Source organism: Psammomys obesus, unplaced genomic scaffold (genome assembly GCF_907164565.1).
Source record: "Psammomys obesus unplaced genomic scaffold, mPsaObe1.curated_primary_1811, whole genome shotgun sequence".
Lineage (NCBI taxonomy): Eukaryota > Metazoa > Chordata > Mammalia > Rodentia > Muridae > Psammomys > Psammomys obesus.
The window spans coordinates 1895281-1914242 of record NW_026596109.1 but is presented as its reverse complement, the minus strand read 5'-3'; the positions used below and the strand labels follow the sequence as shown (position 1 = coordinate 1914242).

General features: G+C 40.3%; 1 protein-coding gene across 2 annotated transcripts in view; it reads right to left on the bottom strand.

The window, feature by feature from the left end:
• Patj (PATJ crumbs cell polarity complex component) overlaps nt 1-18962 on the bottom strand; it is a 307127-nt gene that overhangs the window by 219555 nt on the left and 68610 nt on the right. For both annotated transcript variants that reach the window (XM_055628777.1, XM_055628778.1), the window contains exon 17: nt 15214-15348. In XM_055628777.1, coding sequence (XP_055484752.1) covers nt 15214-15348 — 135 coding nt within the window. The remainder of the gene's footprint in view (nt 1-15213; nt 15349-18962) is intronic.

Here is an 18962-nt window from a genome sequence, read left to right as displayed (position 1 = left end):
ACAGTGATTGCAAGACCAGACTGGAAGAACAGTGCCAGGCTGACAGAACTGTGTCAGTCAAGACTGAATGAGAAAGCCATTCACAAACGGAAAAATCAATCTAGCAACCAAGGAAGCTGAGGCTGAGGCATAATTACTAAGGAACTGGAGCTTCATTTTACACAGTTCTCTTTATGTAGGTGTGAGAAAGAACACTTGAAGGGTAATTTTAAAGGATATATACATACACAGTTCTGCACAATGAAAATGTAATATTTCAAAAAGGGTCATTCCAAATAAAGCAACCAAACCAAATTAGGAGTCACACAGTAACTTCTTAAAATGTAAAATGTCAATGTTATTAATTAAACTGAGGAATACTAAGTTAAATGCTAAATTATTTAACAGATGAATAAAATTCCAAATGACTATTCCAAGGAAATTGCCAAAACAAGAGGCATAAGAAGAAAACACTAAGTTTAAAAGACAGACAGACAGCTCTTTCCTTTTTGAGGTATACAAATGGGAGGATCTAGCACAAGGACAGGCAATGATAAGGTGCCCACTGGCTGTGCAAGCCTTAGGGATAGGTCCACTGGCATGTGGCAGTTTTCTGCAGACAGCTATTGTAAAGTGTAATTTCCACTAGGAACTACATCACTCAGAACGTAGGAATTCACGATTTTAAAATGGAGAAAAGAAGATTATGAAAGAGACAGACATGACAGCTAGCACTCTGGTATTAGGTGAGTCAAAGTCCTGAGCCCCAGCTTGGTCCACACCTGGGCTACAAATATCTTCATTCCTTCTGAGCCACTTTCCTCATATATGAAATGAGCATTTGGGTAGATCTATGAGTCATGGCCCCAACTCTAAAATCCTATACCTAAATAACAGTATTGAGTATAATTTATACACATCACAAAACTAGCCCCCCCCCAAAAAAAAAACAAAAAACAAAAAACAAACAACAACAAAAGACAGAAAGATTTTGAGTTCAAGGCCTGCTTTGATTACATGAAGAGTTCTAGACCAGCCTGGGTTTCATATTCCTAGCAAGATACTTTCACTGGGTTGGGGGTGGCTAGAGGGGGGAACTAATTAAGTACACTGCATTAACAATGAAAAGCTGTGTGCTGTGGTCACAAAATGTGTGATTTCTCCCATTCCCACTTTCACTAGTGATATTTTTTCAAGCTCATAGACAGCTCATAGACTGATTACGTAGGTCTAACTTCCTGAGTATACTGCCACTCAAGGGAAGTCAGCAAGCCCGATATACAAGACATGTGCCCTTGCACAAAACCGATCTCCTTAGAAACTGTTTTATTTTTTGAAATTAAAATATAATTACATCCTTTTCCTTCTGTCTAGCCCTCCCATATTAACCTTACCCCTGCTCTCTCTCAAATTCATGACATTTTCCAGTTGTTCATTCTCATTTTCTCTCTCTCCTTCCCTCCCTCTCTCTCAAGTTGCCAGTAGTGTACATGGATATAATGAGTAATGAACAAGCATGTTCTCTGACTCTAATCAAATGTGTAACTATTTTGTAGTTCAGCAAAGTATTACACTAGTCAAACCATTTAACATTTATTCCATCATGTTCCAAGTTTGTGTCCAAAAAACACATTCTGTCTACTCAAGACTGATAAACTGATATGTTTTCTATTTCTCTCTTCAGGGTTGCGGGAGATTTCTCACTTTTATGTTAGTGTGTCTTGTAAGTATTGTCCTTGTTCGGATCTTGTTTAGGCTTCCAGAAAAAAAAAAAATCTTAAAAAGCCTTTCTCCCTACTCGCCATTTTAAAGAGTAACTAAAAGGTACTGTACTAATTGGTGACATGACTGAGATTAAGTGATTACTGAATGTTCAACCCTAAAGGAGAAATCTGAATCATCAACTCCAACCCCCTACGGCCAGGGAACATGTGGAAACCCGGGAAGAAAGGAGAGAAAGAGTCCTGCAAGGTACTGTAAAACGCTGTCTACTGCCACCACACAGCCACTGCACTCACAAGCTCATGGACACTGTTGGCAGCTGCACAGGATCAAGGCGCTGACATCTCCCCCTGGGTGGGAGAGAAGCACATGGGGTGCTGGCTGAGGGGCTGTTGGTCGCCGATAGCTGCTGGGAAAGGAGAGCTCATTTTCTCTGGGATCAGGCTCCTGGCACTCGCCCGTGCTTCAGTGGGCAGCTCCGAACCATGTGCACGGACAGCATTAACTGTATTTGGTTTGTTACTAATGATACACAAGAAAACATTTAATCCAGGAGGAGGACATGCTGAATGTGTCCTGGGAAGCAGAGTGGTGAGAGCGAACTCTCACGATACACTGCACATGTATATGAAATTGTCAAAGGATAAGCTGTTATCTTTTATGAAATGGGCCAGCAAGATGGCTAAGCAAGTAATGCAACCAAGCCTAATGACTTGACTTCAAACTCCAGGACCCACCTGGAAGTAAAAGTTGTCCTCTGATGGATACAGAAATTGTGGTATTTTTACACAATGGAATATTACTCAGCAATCAAAAAAGAGGAAATCATGAAATTTGCAGGCAAATGGTGGGATCTAGAAAAGATCATTCTGAGTGAAGTATCCCAGAAGGAGAAAGACAAACATGGAATATACTCGCTTATATAGACCTATAAGATATGATAAACATAATGAACTCTATACACCTAAAAAAGATAATCAAGAAAGCGGACACGGGGTATATGATCAATCCTCATTTAGAAAGACAAATGGGATGTGCATTGAACATATGGCAGGAGTCCACCACACAAGACATCTGAAAGATTCTACCTAGCAGTGTTGCAAAGTAGATACTAAGACTCATAACCAAACCTTTGGCAGAGTGCAGGGAATCATATGAAAGAAGGGGAGTTAGTATGATGGGGAAAGGATAGGAGCTCCACAAGGACCAAACATATCTGGGCACAGGGTCTTTTCTGAGATGGACACTCAACCAAAGACCATGAGTGGATAAAACCTAGAACCTCTGCTCGGATGTGACCCGTGATAGCTCAAGTAATCAATTGGTTTCCCATAATAAGGGGAACAAGGACTATTTCTAACAGGAACTCAATGACTGGCTCTTTGACCTCCCCACCCCACAAGGGAGGACCAGTACTGTTAGGCCACAGAGGAGGACTTTGCAGCCAGTCCTGAAAATACCTGACAAAACGGAGTCATATGAAAGGGGAGGAGGTTTTCCCCTATCAGTGGACTTGGAAAGGGGCAGGGAGGAGATGAGGGAGGGAGGGTGGGAATGGGGAGGGAATGAGGGAGCGGGATACAGCTGGGATACAGAATTAACAAAATGTAACTAATAAGAAAATTAAAAAAAGTTGTCCTCTGACCTAAATACACACACACACACACACACACACACACACACACACACAACATGCACGCACACACAGTGACATGCATGTGTGTGTGTGCATGCACACAGAGAAAACCATGCAAACATACACCATGCATGCAAAAATAAATAAAGGAATGAATATACAAATTTAAAAGATGTGATCTCCAATCAAAATTTTAGATAGCATTAAAAATAACTAAACAAACTCTGGTTTAAGAGAAAGAGATGTAATCAGTTACATCAACATAGCTTCTTCTGATCTGAGCAATATGCTAAGCATTTACTTTTAGGAATGAATGACAAATCCATTCTACATAAGGTAATGAATAAATGGATATAATGAGTAATGAACAAACATGTTCTCTGACTCTAATCTCATGTGTAACTATTTTGCAGTATAGCAAAGTATTATACTAGTCAAACCATTTAACATTATTCCATCATGTTCCAAGTTTGTGTCCACAAAACACATTCGGTCTACTCAAGACTGGTAAACTGATATGTTTTCTACTTCCTGTGTCTTACTGCTTTCTGAACTAGGTTAGGCACTGGGAATAGATTTTTCTATGCATCATACAGAGCTGAACAGCAAGGCAAGCACAGTTAAAGATCAGCAGAAAGAAGTGGGCGGGGAAACTTGCAAAAAACCAAATGGCTCCGTTTTCCTATAAGCACAGTTCACGGCTGTGAAGTCTAGCACCCCAAACATGCTGAGTAGGCACCCTAGCAACATTCCCAGCCGAAATAGCCAATCTGCATGATTCCCACAGGAATTTCATACAATCGTTTCTTAAAGAGAATTACTTTCTCTTAGTTCCTTTCCTTTTTCCCTTGGATATTAATATGCCCTTTAATTGTTTCATCTTTCGAAACTTTTATTTCATTTGGTAATTATTCACATATTCACTGGTCAGTTACTTCTTGAACAGGACTTTCACTGGTTACTCTGGGGAGGAGCCAAATAAGAATAAAACAAGGCAATAGTCTTTATGTAAAATCCCTATCACCCAGCTGCAATGCCTGGGATCCCATCAAGCAGACAGTGTACTGAAGTACAACAAAAACACACTGTTGAAAGTGGATACACATAACAACACTGAACCATGCATTTTTAAAATGTAGAAAGTGAAGTTATAAATAAGAAATATCCTAGTATCTTCCAGGGGAAAAACAGTTATGATGCATTGAAAGTATAGACATGTAAAACCTTATTAAAAAAAATCTCTCAAGAAGGGCTGGAGAAACGCTTAGGCGTCAAGAGCCTGTGCTGGCTTGGAGCAGACTGTTTCCAGTTCTCACTTGGGGCCACTGACATCTGCCTGCAACTCCAGTCCCACTCAAAGGATCCAAAATTCTCTTCTGGACTTTGAGAGCAACACAAAAAAGTTCACAAGTCGAGTCCAGGACAGCCAAGGATACACAGAGAAACCTTGTCTTGAAACGAGCCTCCCAACTTCCCCCAAAAACAAAACAAAAACCCAACAGCAACAAAAAACTCTTAAACTAAACAGAAAAAAAAAGGCCAAAATGTCACACTGGACACCTCAAAGTCAACCACACATGTTTTATGCTCTGGTAACAGAAAACATCACATCTCTGAAGAGCTTTCGCTAGGCAGGAGGAATAAATGCTAGCAACCATGAGCTGAACACTAATAAGCCTGTTTCTTTCAGAAAATAATTAAACTAACCATAAATACCTCCTCTCTTTCAGTTGATCTACAAGTGGGGGGGGGGGGGGATAAGGGTTGTTTCTGCCTAAAAACAGTACTTTCACCCATCCCAACCACAGACTTGAGAATTCAGCCCCCTCACTTCTAGGTCAGTCATGGGTGAACCTCCACTTCCTAATCATGCAGTCACAGGTGAGCCTCCACTTCCTAGTCATGCAATCACGATGAACCATAACTTCCTAGTCGTTCAGTGGGTAAAAATCGCCTTAATCTCTCAGCACAGATTTTTTTCTTACACAGCAGGAAGATAACGCCTCCTAGTGTTGTAGAAAAGATGACAATAGTTGCAATACAATGCTTTAAACAGAACCAGGCAGAGAAAACAGGACATAATTACTGGGTAGGATGCTTTCCAAATTAAAAAAGTAAGATTTCTTAAAGGGTTTTTCATTCAAGGGAATAAAATGCAGAAGTTCAGAAAGATATTAGGTAGTTCGTAATTACCACAAATTATGAGAACATGAAATCAGGTCCAATTAATCAATTCTCAGTCTTCAGTGTCCTTGTCCACACAGTAAGCCTCAGTTTCCTCCAGGCCTCTCTAGAGTCTCGGGAACAATCCTGAGTCATAGCTTAATTCTATCATTGTTAAAACTATGACTCATAGTTTACTATATCTTAGACTGTTTTAAATATTGCACTTTAACATAGCCGTACCTACTATCTCTTCCAAATTGAAGTTAAGCTCCATGAAAACAGGGCTCTGTCTACTTTGTTCATTGATAAAACTCAGAACTTAAAGCAGTGCTGGGTCCATGGGATGCTCACTAAACATGCCTCTTATTTAAGATCATTGAAGTTAACACACTGTTCCCTCTAAATATTTTCCAAAGAAGCCAATAAGGGATAAATAATAACTTTTCTGAAGATGAAAATCCATGATAGTTCCAGGTCCACATTTAAAAATGGGAATTTATGTTCATTTCTTTTTGTCCTTGAAGACTAACAAAATTGTCCCAAGAATTGTCCTAGAATTGTGTCATAGCCGGAATGCCAATCCAGACTGTTGAGTCAGTTGCAACTCAAGCATGCATTCTTATTCATGCTATATATTCACAGTGGTATACTGATAAAGTTAATACGTGATTAAAATAAAATGTAAAGAAAGGGATGAAAGGGAACCTGAACCTTGGACATGGTGTATAAAGATCATGCAGCCAGTTCTTTGTACGTAACATTCACAAATTAGAATCCTGGTCCTGTGGGAAGCAGGAGCACTCAGTGAGAAAGCATAGCTTCTCTGGATTTCTACCTGCTTCTCAGTAACATCCACAAGCAGTCAGAGCTGCACACACCACTTTGTCTTGCAAAGAGAACTTTCCAATGCCTGCATGTTGGTTATGTCAATCATTCTGCCACACCTAAGGAAAGTCGATGTTTCTGGCTACTACTCTGGTTGTTATTTGGGACATCAGAATGGAGTAGGAACTTCTGAAACACAGCCATGTCCAGAAGTTGGAAAGACTTATAATAAGCTGCCTCTGAAGAACTGAGCTTGCTCTTTAGATCCAAAACCTTCCTTTCTATAGTAGTCATTCTGGCATTTTACTGTCTAGGAGAAAGGGTAAGACCAATACCTACTAACACACGGGAATATATAAGCAATTCACCACACATGTGATAATCAGGTACTCTACAGAAAATCTGTATTTCAGCTCTCTGGGTTCATTTACCAAACACTACCAGGCGGTATGCCCATTTCTGAAACACTCAGCAAAGGTAATACAACCAGTAGATCCCGGTTCCTCAACCAGTAGATCAGGCTCCTCTCCTCAGCAGTTTACTAGGCAGAAGCCAATGCTGACAAGAACCTGTTTGCTAAAGGTAACGTTATCCCATAAGAAAGCAGAATCCAGCTGATGAGCTTGCTGCACACGGTTATTCTCTCTTGTCCCCATTAGACCAGTAAGATTTCTTTCCAAACTCATATTCCAAATTCATGAACTTCCCACAAAGTTCAGTATGAGGCCTGACTTAAGACCTCTGAGGCCTCCTATTAACTTCATCCCCCAGCCTCACTCAGATAGGCTTTGCTTGGCGCTGGCTGGATTTCCAGGTGATACACAAAGGCTCTCTTATCTCCTATTAAGAGGCTTGGCTCCTGATGCCATCCGACCTGCTGCACTGAGGGCTTTGGAGGTTGATCATCTTCCTGACCACAGTACAAACTCACACAGGAGGAGCGAGCTTCCTCCATCCACCCACTCCACAGGCTTGAAAGGCATTGCTTAATCAGGAGAGAACTCTGCTGCAGCCACAGTCATGAACATATATTGCATGAACATATTTTCCAAATGAAGCAGCTTGACCTGACTTAAAGGATGCAGAACTTTCCCACAGAAGCAAAGGAAGCAAATCATCTAAGGAAGAAATCTTTAGCTCAGTTGGCACTGGATCCTATATTACTTTGATGTTCATAAAATAAACATGGATAGACATCAGGAATGAGCAAAAGTAGGCTTTGTCAGTTCCCCCACATCCTTTAAGCAGTCATCTTCAAATGCAGTTGTGTGCTTTGGTCACCAGCAAGCTACATGACATGTGTGCAAAGTTGCCAGGTGCCAACAGTTGCCTTACAGCTTGCCTAAGCATCACACTGAAACTATGTAACTTATCATATACCAATAACCTCTGCATTTCATACTCTAAAAAATAAGCGTTGTGCACCTGACTTATTTATGCTACTGCTATGTGTTAAAATTATGTCAACACTTCTCAGATCTGTCAGATCGGTCCTGTACACATCACCTGGAATAAACATTAAAACATTAGGCTTCTATGAACTACTAGACTATCAACTGACAGCAGAATTCAGTCAAATTGTCAAATTCTTGACAAAAGCAAAGTCCCAACATGCTACGCCATTTTAGAGCTCAATTCTTGATAAAGTTTCAGATTGGTGGACTAATTAGGAATAGACTGATAGGCACTGATATCAGAGTGAATATTAATACTCTACTCTCTTTGCTACAAAAGGCAATAAATTATTGCCATAATTAAAGTTGAAACAAAATTGATAGTTATATATTGCTTTCACTTAGTCTTTCCACATCCTGGAAGACCATTAATTTCATGAGTTACCACCTGCTTATATTTTCCAGGAGAGCCATCTGAATAAAGAAATGACTCCACATAAGATATCAATTGTAATTCATCTAAACATATGTGCCGCAAAATGGTGCTCTTGCAATTTGGTAAAAAAATGCATCAAAACTGAAATTGCATGTGATCCTTTGATTAGCATATTCTCTTCTGGAAATGTGTCACTAGCTTAATTGCCACAGTTTTACAAAAGAATATAGCAATAATCCTCTATAGTCTCATTTAGTCATTTAGCCTACACCACTTGGGTACAGGAGGTTAGTTGAATAAATTATTGTCTATCAACAATAATGTATTACTCAGTCATTAAAAAGAACTAGGTAACTCTATAAATACTAAAGTGAAGGAAGATGTAATTGGTTACAAAAAGCAAAGTACTTACGGTTTGTATGATATATCTCACTTATATGTCAAAATGAAAAATTTATGTAACAGGAAAACTATTATTTATATAATCCTGTGTTTATAAAACACATCTTGGAGGAAAGACATGAAATACAATGATCTTCCTGGAAGAGCCTTGAGTGATGTCACAAAGGGCCTGGGTGTACTTTTGAATTTTTATGCCATGTGCATATATTAACATCTTTAAAAACACTGTAACGTGTTCAAAATCCAAGATAATTTTAAGTTATAAATAAAAGTCATATAACCCTTCCTTTAAGTTTTAAAAGTCTTTACAATGAGAATTTGTGGGCTGGGAATGTAGTACAGTGATAAGGAGCTGGCCTGGCACAGTTAAAGCTCTGAGTCTTTCTCCCTTGGACTGTAAAACAAACAGAACAGTGGATTCTCTGAGTTAGAGCTGAAACTGTGCATGAATTCCTCACAGAGCCAAAGGTAAATAATTCCAAGGTCAGCAGTAACTTATGCTCACCCTGTTCTGTTTTCACAACGCATTTCATGAAAACCGTTTCCTCAGAGAAAGAACTATTGGCACTTGCTGTTTAAGGGCATCATCTGCCTATGGTCTTCTCAGGCTTGGGCAGGACCAAAGTATTCACATGTGACTCGGCTGTTGAACAGCAGTACCTTCCAGACAGACTTACAGCAGGATAGACAGGCCTCACATGTGAGTCAGCTCTCACTGAGAAAAGCCCAGTCTTTCAAAAATACCTGCTTTGGCAGAGACTGAGTCATTCAGGAGGGGGAAAAAATGAAGAATAGGATGTAGGTGGGGGAGAATTATTGGTTAATAAATTTTCCCTTCTAAATCACTGAAATTTAAAAGTACCAAGGATGGCAACGTCATGGCTAATGTCAAACATTTTCAGTGAATTATAATCATGAGGGGTTATTCAAAGTTCAGCATAAATCAAAACACCAGAAAATATCCACTTGCTCCACTTAATTTATAGGGTCAGCTGAAGGTAAAATCCATATAGTTCAATCTTTGCAAGCTTTTGGTAGAAATCACAAGTTGCAGACTCTCAGGCTACCAAATGGCTTGATTAAGAACGTTAACCCATAAGAACAAGCTTTCAGACTAGCAGTCACCGCTTCTGCAGCAGCGAGCACTAGTTCCTAGGGTACATACGGGCACACTTTATTAACTAATGCTTAACATTTGCTCAATTTTCATATGGCGCTAGGAGAATGCTATCTGGCAGCTTACTCTTTAAAAAATTTCTTTTCCAATTACAAAAACAAAGAGACTCACTGTAATCAATTTACTATAGGGATGTCCTATTTGTAACATGTACACAATAGCCTTCATAAAGAAATAACATCACATTATAATTAAAAGCAATGGGATGTCAGCCCAGTTGCGTGAGTTCAAATTTCACTTCTGTGCCCGTTGCATGATCTTGGACTTAACACTTAACTTACTTGTCCCTCACTGTCCTTTCCTGTTAAATGGGGACTGAATGGTTCTTGTGAGACATCTATAAGCTAATATATGTAAAACAGGGCCTACCACATAATTAATAATAATTGGTACCTAGTACTATTATATATGAATTAGTGCTGATTATTAATGAGTATTAATAATATTCCATGGAAATAATATTCAAAGGCATGGTGACATCACAAATAAAAAGGGAGAGAAACAGCTGGGCGCAGTGGCGCACACCTGTAATCCCAGCACTCAGAGTGCCAGAGGCAGGTGTATCTCTGTGAATTCAAATCCATCCTGGTCTACAAAGCGAGTCCAGGACAGCCAAGGCTACACAGAGAAACCCTGTCTCAAAAAAAGCGGGGAAGGGGTTGGGAGAGAAACGAAGCTAAGACAAATGCAGTGCAATATGGAGCTCTCACTTTCAGACTCATACAGATGCTATGAAGACTTGTAGCCAGAGCCAGAAGATGGCTCAGGGGCAAAAGCGCCTGTGGCACAGGTGTAGTGGAAGTTTTGGTTTCTTTGTAAACTCAGGTATGTTCTGTAAATATGCTCTTGTTTTAATCACGTGTGGAATTTTAGCTGGGTTCTCGCTTGTCCAGAGCTGTTAACTGTCACACGTGGGGTGTGATCTGTGCTGGCTGCTAACAGCCTCCCATATGCAGCATGCAGAGGGTCGTGGTCTAGGACTCGAGAATATAAACATGAGGGCCCAGAGAGAAGTGGTGGTGTGTGGTGTGAGGCAGTTTGGAGAGACCACATATTCAGGATGGCGGTTTGGAGCAGACAGAGAACGCTTCTAGGTGCAGCAGCTTGAAGGAGACGAGTGGCTGCGTTTGCTGTTGACGGAGATTGGTATAGCGCCCCCAAAGAACCCTCGACCCTAAACAGCCAGGAGAAGAAATGGGGTCCTCTCTCCCCACTAATCTTCTCTCTCCTACGTAGGGATGGGAGGTTGGAAGGGAGGTAGAGGCCTAACCACCCCAAACAAAATAAGAGTTTTTAAAAAGAGCACTATATACAGGCCTGACCCAAGGTCCATCCCAGGATGGAGTAGATAGATAGGAAAGGACAGAACCTACTCCAGAAAGTAGCAACCATCACACCTGGGAACATGCTCCCACGTGGTGGTGTGCACACACGCACACTAATGGTGATGACGATGACAATGATGATGATGATAAATGTTAGCTTATGGCCAACCCTCTCACATGCTCTGAAGCTTAAGAGCCAATCGTTAAGCTGCAGTACACTGTCTCCACACTCAACTTTACAAAACATGGAGGTACATATGCTGAACACACAGTACAGGATTTTAGACAACCTCTATGACCTGCGCTTTATCATAAAATCTAACCTGTGTTCCATTTACTGGTTTCTCTTTTAATGTGTCATAAGGCTGCCCTCTAGAACTCTGTGTCAGACTCCTTCATTTCAGAGCAGGCACCTTGCTTTGGGAGGCACTGTGATGTGCTGAGATGGCCACCCACCCCATCACTCCATGGGTCAGTTAAGGATCCTTTATCTGTTCACTCTCCTAAAGCGCAGCTAAATCTATGCAAAAATTAACTTCTGAGCATTGATTCCCTGGGCAAGGCACATATGGCTCTCAGGAGTTGGCTGCATAATATAATATGATTTCATGGTTGCATTTCAACTCCATTAAACAAAGGTATCTATTATTAACTTTCCATTCTAACTGTATAGCTAAAACATACATGGTTTAGACACACTGCAATGTGGTCCAAGATGGAAGGACAGTCTCAACAACCCTTGTGCTGACTTTCTAAACTGAATGAGGGTCAACAGTGCTAACATAAGACCTTTCTACCCTGCACACACATTCATTTGATCCACAGGATCTTTTGCATTTGACATTACTACCCCTGTCCTCGAGAGGTTACACCGAGGAGACAGATTATTCAATTCTCCGTGGCAGAGGAAAACCCATTCATTAGGAAAACAGTTAACAACCTACTGCTAACAAGTCTGAGCGCCCTAGCCATGCAGACACCACTGCTGCTCCCAGGACTTGCAGCCTGGCTCCCGCCTTCCCACGGTCCTACTTAGTGGAGCTCTGCTACACTAGGAGGGCAGGGATCTGCCTTGTCCTATTCAGCCACCTAATAAATTTATACAAAACACAGCGAATATTGAAATCGCCAGAAATGTGGCCTTTCATGGCGTCTGACACACCTCTGAGTTTTACAAAAACTGTTTTTTAAAAATAGCTTTTAGAAACTGTTACCTGAATACAAGGGTCATACAATGAATGAATGAACTTAGCACAAATCAGATTTTAACTTGCATTTCCCTGTCATCTGGTAGGAAACTGTTTTCACACCCCTGACAAGTCATGCAGATGTACTGTACACAGCTGTGAGAGAAACATACCCGCATGAGAGTGAGTGTTTATCTTCCAAAGATGGCTACAGAAGAAAGTGAGCCCATCCCTTTATCGGGTTAAAGTAACAGCTGGGAAATTAAGAACTTTTCTATCTATTCCAAAAAAAAAAAAAAAAAACCAGACCAAAGAATTCTCTAGTACTATTTTTTTTTTTTTTTCAGAATCACATCATACAACCTGGACAGAAATCAATGTTTTTATGACGATATTCAAAAAAAGTAAAAAGCAGGATCCAGAATGCAAACTGCTGAGAACACGCTGAGAAAACAACCAACATCAGAACAATGTTTTTAAAAGTGAAACGCTCAAGCCGAGCATAGTGGTACACACCTGTAATCCAGCACTGGAGGAGGCAGATGCAGGCACAGCTCTGTGAGGTCCAGGACAGCCAATACTACACACAGAAACCCAACACTATACACAGAAACCCTACCTCAACAACAAAACAAGAGGAAAAGCCCTAAAAAATAAACAAACAAATAACTAGACAAATAAATGTAGAAAGCTCAGATTTGTTAGAGATTTCCTGCCAACTAGGAATAAAACTCACAGGCTAACAAGTTTTTCTTTCTTTCAGAACTCTACTAAAGTTCAAATTTTGTAAAAATTTATTAAAGCTCAAACTCTATTAAAGTTTAAATTCTATTAAAAAGGGGCTGGAGAGATGGCTCAGGGGTTAAGAGCACTGGCTGCTTTTCTAGAGGTCCTGAGTTCAATTCCTAGCAACTACATGGTGGCTCACAACCATCTATAATGAGATCAGATGCCGTTTCCTGGTATGTAGATGTACGTGCAGACAGAACACTGTATACATAATAAATAAATAAATCTTTAAAAAGATTGAATTAAAAAATTTTCTGCCTTAACATATGCAACACTAAAAACATGAAGTCTTGACTGAGAGTATAGCTCAGGGCTTAACTGTTGGTTAGTGAGTATGAAACCCCATATCAGTGAAAATAGACAAATCTTAAACTACTTAAAGCCTGCAGTTGGTTTAAGAAGTTAATAATGAGATATATTTATCAATTAACTTTGAAAATACATAGAGATCTTTAAAATAATGGTAAAGATAGCTAAACATCAAGATTATACTTTAAAAGTGTTTGCAAATTAAACCTCATCATCAAAATGGTCAGCAACTTCTCAGTGACACTGTTAATTTAATTCCAGTAAGTTCTGGCTGACCTATACTACAGTCTTTTATTAGCTACTTATTAGATGCTGGGGGACACTTCTGCAGTACAAGAGTTCTTACCAGAATCTTACAATTGATACTTCCTGCTGACACCACTTCTGAAAATGCTCATTTCAGATCAACAACTTATAATTCAATAATACTCTAAAAGAAAATTCTAAGAGCAGAGGCCTATCTGGCACAGAAATATGCCAGCAAAAATAAAATAATCTATTTCAGTAATTTTAAATCAGTAGTTTAAATCTTACATAATGTTGAGAAGTATTTTTCTTGTATGCTCTTCTCTGTCACATTATTATATTAAACAACGATTTCAGAGACTGGAGAGATGCCTCGGCCGTTAAGAGCACTTGTTCTTGCAAGAGCCCAAGTTTACTTCCTAGCCCCCAAAGCACCTCACAATCGTCTATAACTCCATTTCCATGTACCCTCTTCTGACCTTTGCAAATATCAGGAACATACACTGTGCACAAAGATCATGCAGGCAAAACACTTATAACCATAAAATATATGTTTAAAAAAAAAAAGACTCAGGATAGCAAGCTTAATGGGTAAAGTACTACCTGCCACATCTGACTGCCTGAGCTTTATCTTCAAGCGATATGAACTGGAAAAGAGAGACCTGACTCCCACAAGTTGCCTTCTGACCTCCATGTGGATGCTAGGTATGCACATATACCCATACCCACACCACTACATGAATGAATGAGTGAATGAATGAATGTAATTTTTGAGTGTGGGTATAGAATTTTGCATTCTATATGGTTTGACAGAGTTCATCTTGCTTTATTAACATTGTGTTTAGGTCACACTAGTCTTGATGTGTGCATCTTAGCAATAAAGGGATTTGTTGTCAGCAGCTTTAATTCTCCCCAATATTCAGTGTAATGTTATTAAAAAAGCATGAGGTTGGTCAACCGATATTCTCTGCAAGAGGTTTATTAGGAGGGTATGGAGGGAGGGGGGAGCAGGACATGAAGAGAGACAGAAACGTGAGAGTGGGAATGTTGCTAATGTGCACAGGGTTCTTTCTTTTTGCTTCTGATTGAGGAGACAGGGTATCATTACATAAATCACATCAACACTGAAGTCTAAACTGGCCTTGAACTTACATTCCTCCAACCTCAGCTTCCCATTGTTTCTTTTTGGAACTTACTGTGAAATGGTAACAATTGTAAATACACTTATATAAATATACTAGAAGCAACCTAGGTTAAGACTCTAAATATGTATATTTCATGGTACATGAAATAACTTTCAACAAAGCTGGGGTGGACCCATTTTTCCAAGTTCACCAAGCTTTAGAGACTAGAAGCATGACTTTATCATTGCCACAGGTTGCTCCACCATATCCCTAAGAGCTACTAATCTTCAAGAAAGCAACTGAAAGTATAGCACTCCTTCTTTGGGAGTCAGTTTTCCTGGAGTTTGGTGAGTTCTTCAAACAATTACTAGTTTATATGACTCCAGCATAAACCAACACTCAGAATGAAGGAGCAAGCCATACCATATGAAAAGAAAAGGTGAAAAAAAAAACACAAAACCAAAAACAAAAAACACCTCTCAGCAGGTTCCTATACCTGGTAATCCAAAATGCTGAATCCCAAGCCTTTAGAGTCTTTCAACAGCTCCACAGTCTTGACTTCAGAAGACCACAGGGCTAATTCTCCATCATCATCATCATCTTCAATGCTGACATCTACATTTCGGTGAACCTGATGGAACAAAAAAAGTAAATGCTGTAGCCACCGTTCTTTGTGTTCTAAAATGCTTTTCAAACTGGAAGTCTTCTGGCATGCGTACTCAGCTTTTTTATTTTTTTTTAAGAAGGAGGCATGCACTGTGTACTCACAATCAAGGATCAAAGCTTCACAGAACATTCAGGCATTCAGAACTGCAGCTCTTTCACACATTTTGTTCAAACGGTTTCATTGCAAGTGTTAACACTGACCTCTTATACTTCAATGAGCTCTGTCATCCCATTAGAAGCATAAAAGGAAAAATAGGTAATTTAAGTAAAAATGTAAACTTCATGCAAAGCAGAGGCACATAGATGTTTTAAAAGCAATACTATAATCATAATTTTAGCCAGAGACAGAAAAGGAGGACAGTGGTGGACACAGAGAAACCACTCCTGCTGTCTCCCCGAAGGTTTCAATAAAGTTTTACTAGAAAAGCACAGGAAGAAGGAAGGAGAAAGAGGAGAAGGCAATGGCTGGGGCAGTAGAGGTGTGGCCGCAGTAGCAGCAGCTACCACCAGACTCCTGGAGCACTGTGATTCTCCAAGCAGGAAAAGGTGTTAGATCTGGTGGAAGAGGAGGTGACTCAGCACACAAGCCCAGCATGCAGGCTCTTAGTTCATTCCCACGACTAACATCCCTGTCTTCTAGACTCTCCTGTCCTTTCAGAAACCTGGTGAAGTTAAATGAGACAGATATACCATGGAACATTTATAGCACTGTAATGTTTGGCTTTAATAATGTCTCCAAAAATACCTTGTTCTCCCACAGACTAAACAACAGTTTTTTGAAACAGAGTCTTACTCTGTAGTTCAGGCTAGCACAGAACTCACTATATGACCTCAAATTCACAGCAATCCTGTCTCAGTCTCCTGAGTGTTGGGATTTACAGGCATCAGCCACATATGGCTAAATATCACTTTTCAAAGCAGATTTCTTAACATCTTGGATAATCTCAGTAACTGAAATGAAAATATATAATTCCTACAAACAGAACTGAGTACCTGGCATAAAAACCCACTTAATAGCGTCAACAGGAGAGCTCTATAATGGGGAAGAGTAACAAAGCCACTTTCAAAATTAGAATTGGCTCAGACCTCAAACCGTTGTTGCATATAGAATACCTAATCCACATTGGACTGAACCTAAACACAGGAACAATTTCCTGGTTCTTGACTGACCAAACCTAAGGTGAAGGAATATTATCCCCTGCTAATGTCCACATGTTTCAGTTTGATGGAAGGAATTTATTATTATTTTTAAAAAATGACTACTCTATGTCCGGATGCATGGCGATGGCATTCATGTGGAGTTCAAGGACAAAGAGTGAGTTCTCTCTTTCTACCTTTCACAGGTTCTGGGACTAAAACCTGCTGAGCCATCTTACCTACCTGGAAAGGTATACTTTTGAAAAGAAAATACTTCACTCTTCCAATAAAATGTTCCACAGACTAATATGATTAGCATAGCGCTGGTGCATTCACTGACTAGTGAAGACTGGAACTGTTGCTCTGCCATCTAAGCAGACAGTTTAACAACGGAAGACAGGGCTGGAGAGCTGCGTTAGCAGCGGGGACTTGCCGCTCTTCCAGAGGACCCTCGTCTGGTTCCCAGAACCGACACTGGGCAGCTCACACCTGCCTGTTACTGTAGCATCAGTGGGTAGAACACCCTCTTTTGACCTTGGAAGGTATACACTTGGCATATGCTCACAAAGGCACACATATGTACATACAAATAAAAATAATTTTTAAAGAAGAATGTAAGATAGTATCAGGATAAATGGAAAACAGAGAACTGAAAATGAGCCAAAAGTTTAGGAGATGACCTATAACCACGGAGCACAAACAGAGAAATTTCATGACATCATAGGTGCACAGTCTGCACCAACCTGGACTATATCACTGATACATCAATTCTGCACAACTCTTGTCTTTACAGAACAGAATGCAATCAGCTACCAGGCAGCAATGTTGACATCTGGCATGCTTCAGGCTTTGTTCGTCATTGTGCAGTATGATGTATGGGAGCACAGAATCAGCAAGCTGGGCTGATGATTTACACCTAACAGAATTAAACTAAAGGAATATTTATCAAGCTTCACAGGGAGCCACCACATACATTTTGGTTTGCTAAGAACAGCCAAAGTTACATACTATGACTTGAGTCCTCTGAAAGATGTGTTGTTTTATTTTGGGACAGGCCTTACTCTGCAGAGTTCCTGGATGGCCTAGAACTTGATATATAAACTAAACTGGCCTTGAACTCACAGAGTTCTGCCTGCCTCTGCCTCTCAAGTGCTGAGATTAAAGGCATATGAAACTTCATTTTTTTTTCCTGCTTTTACATTAAAACAAGTATCAGAAGCCAGGTGGTGGTGGCTCACACCTTTAATCACAGTGCTTGGGAGGCAGAGGCAGGCAGATCTCTGAGTTCAAAGTCAGCCTAGTCTACAGAGTGAGTGCCAGGTTAGCCAGTGCTATACAGAGAAACCCTGTCTTGGGGAAAAACAAACAATAACAACAACAACAAAACCAGGTATCAGCTATACCTACAATATCAGCACAAAGACAGAAGCAGGACTGTGAGTTCAATTCAAAGCCAGACTTGGGCTAAAATCCAGGCTTAGGCTAATCTGGGCTATATAGTGAACCTTGTCTGAATGGATTTAAAAAAAAACTGTCAATCAAGAATCTTAAGTTCTTCTTATATGTGTAGTACAGAATAAAGACATCATGAGATCACATAAAATTTTAAGAAATGGCCTATTCTCCAAAAGAGTTGACAACCTTCTTAGAAAAGCAAGATTTGGCTATGCTATAGGATCAATAGCATAGCACAAGACTGTAAGGCAGTTATAGACTTTCTGGTAAATTAGGAAATCAGAAACAAAGACGGGGAATTGGAGGCATCAGGAACATCACCACTGACATTCACGGAGCTCTCCACCTGTAGGCATAATGCTAAGAGCTTGGCACATGCTACTTTATGTCCTTCTCACATGAGCTCCTGAAGTCTCCAAATTCAGTAAGCAGTGCCATTTGTCTTAGTTACTTCTTTAACACTTTGATAGGACACCATGACCAATGCAACTTATAAAAGAGTGAGTCTGAGGCTTACAATTTCAGAAGATGAATCTATGACCATTATGGCAGGGAACAGCAGGCATGGCACTGGGCATTAGCTAAGAGCTCACATCTTGGATCCAATAAGCACAAGGTGGAGGAAAAAAGAAAGGGAGGGAGGGAGAGTGGGAGAGAGGGAGGGAGGGAAAGAGGGAGGAAGGGAGAAAGGGTGAGAGGTGGCTCTGCCTGTTGGGGTGGCGGGTAAGACAGCCCCTAGGGCTTGAGAGCAGGTGAGCAGGTGGGCTGACCAAATCAAATACCTCTCAGGCCCAGATCCAGAGCTCTGAATTGGTCCACCCCAACATTTACCCCATCAATGAACTGCTGGAGTGCTTGAAGGGGCTGATCCTATAGATCCAAAACTACAGCATCTCCATGACACAGGGCAACAACAGGATATCTTAGAGGAGTCCCAGTGAGGTTTCAGTATTGATAGGGTAGCAAAAGTCAGAGGCCTCGTACCAG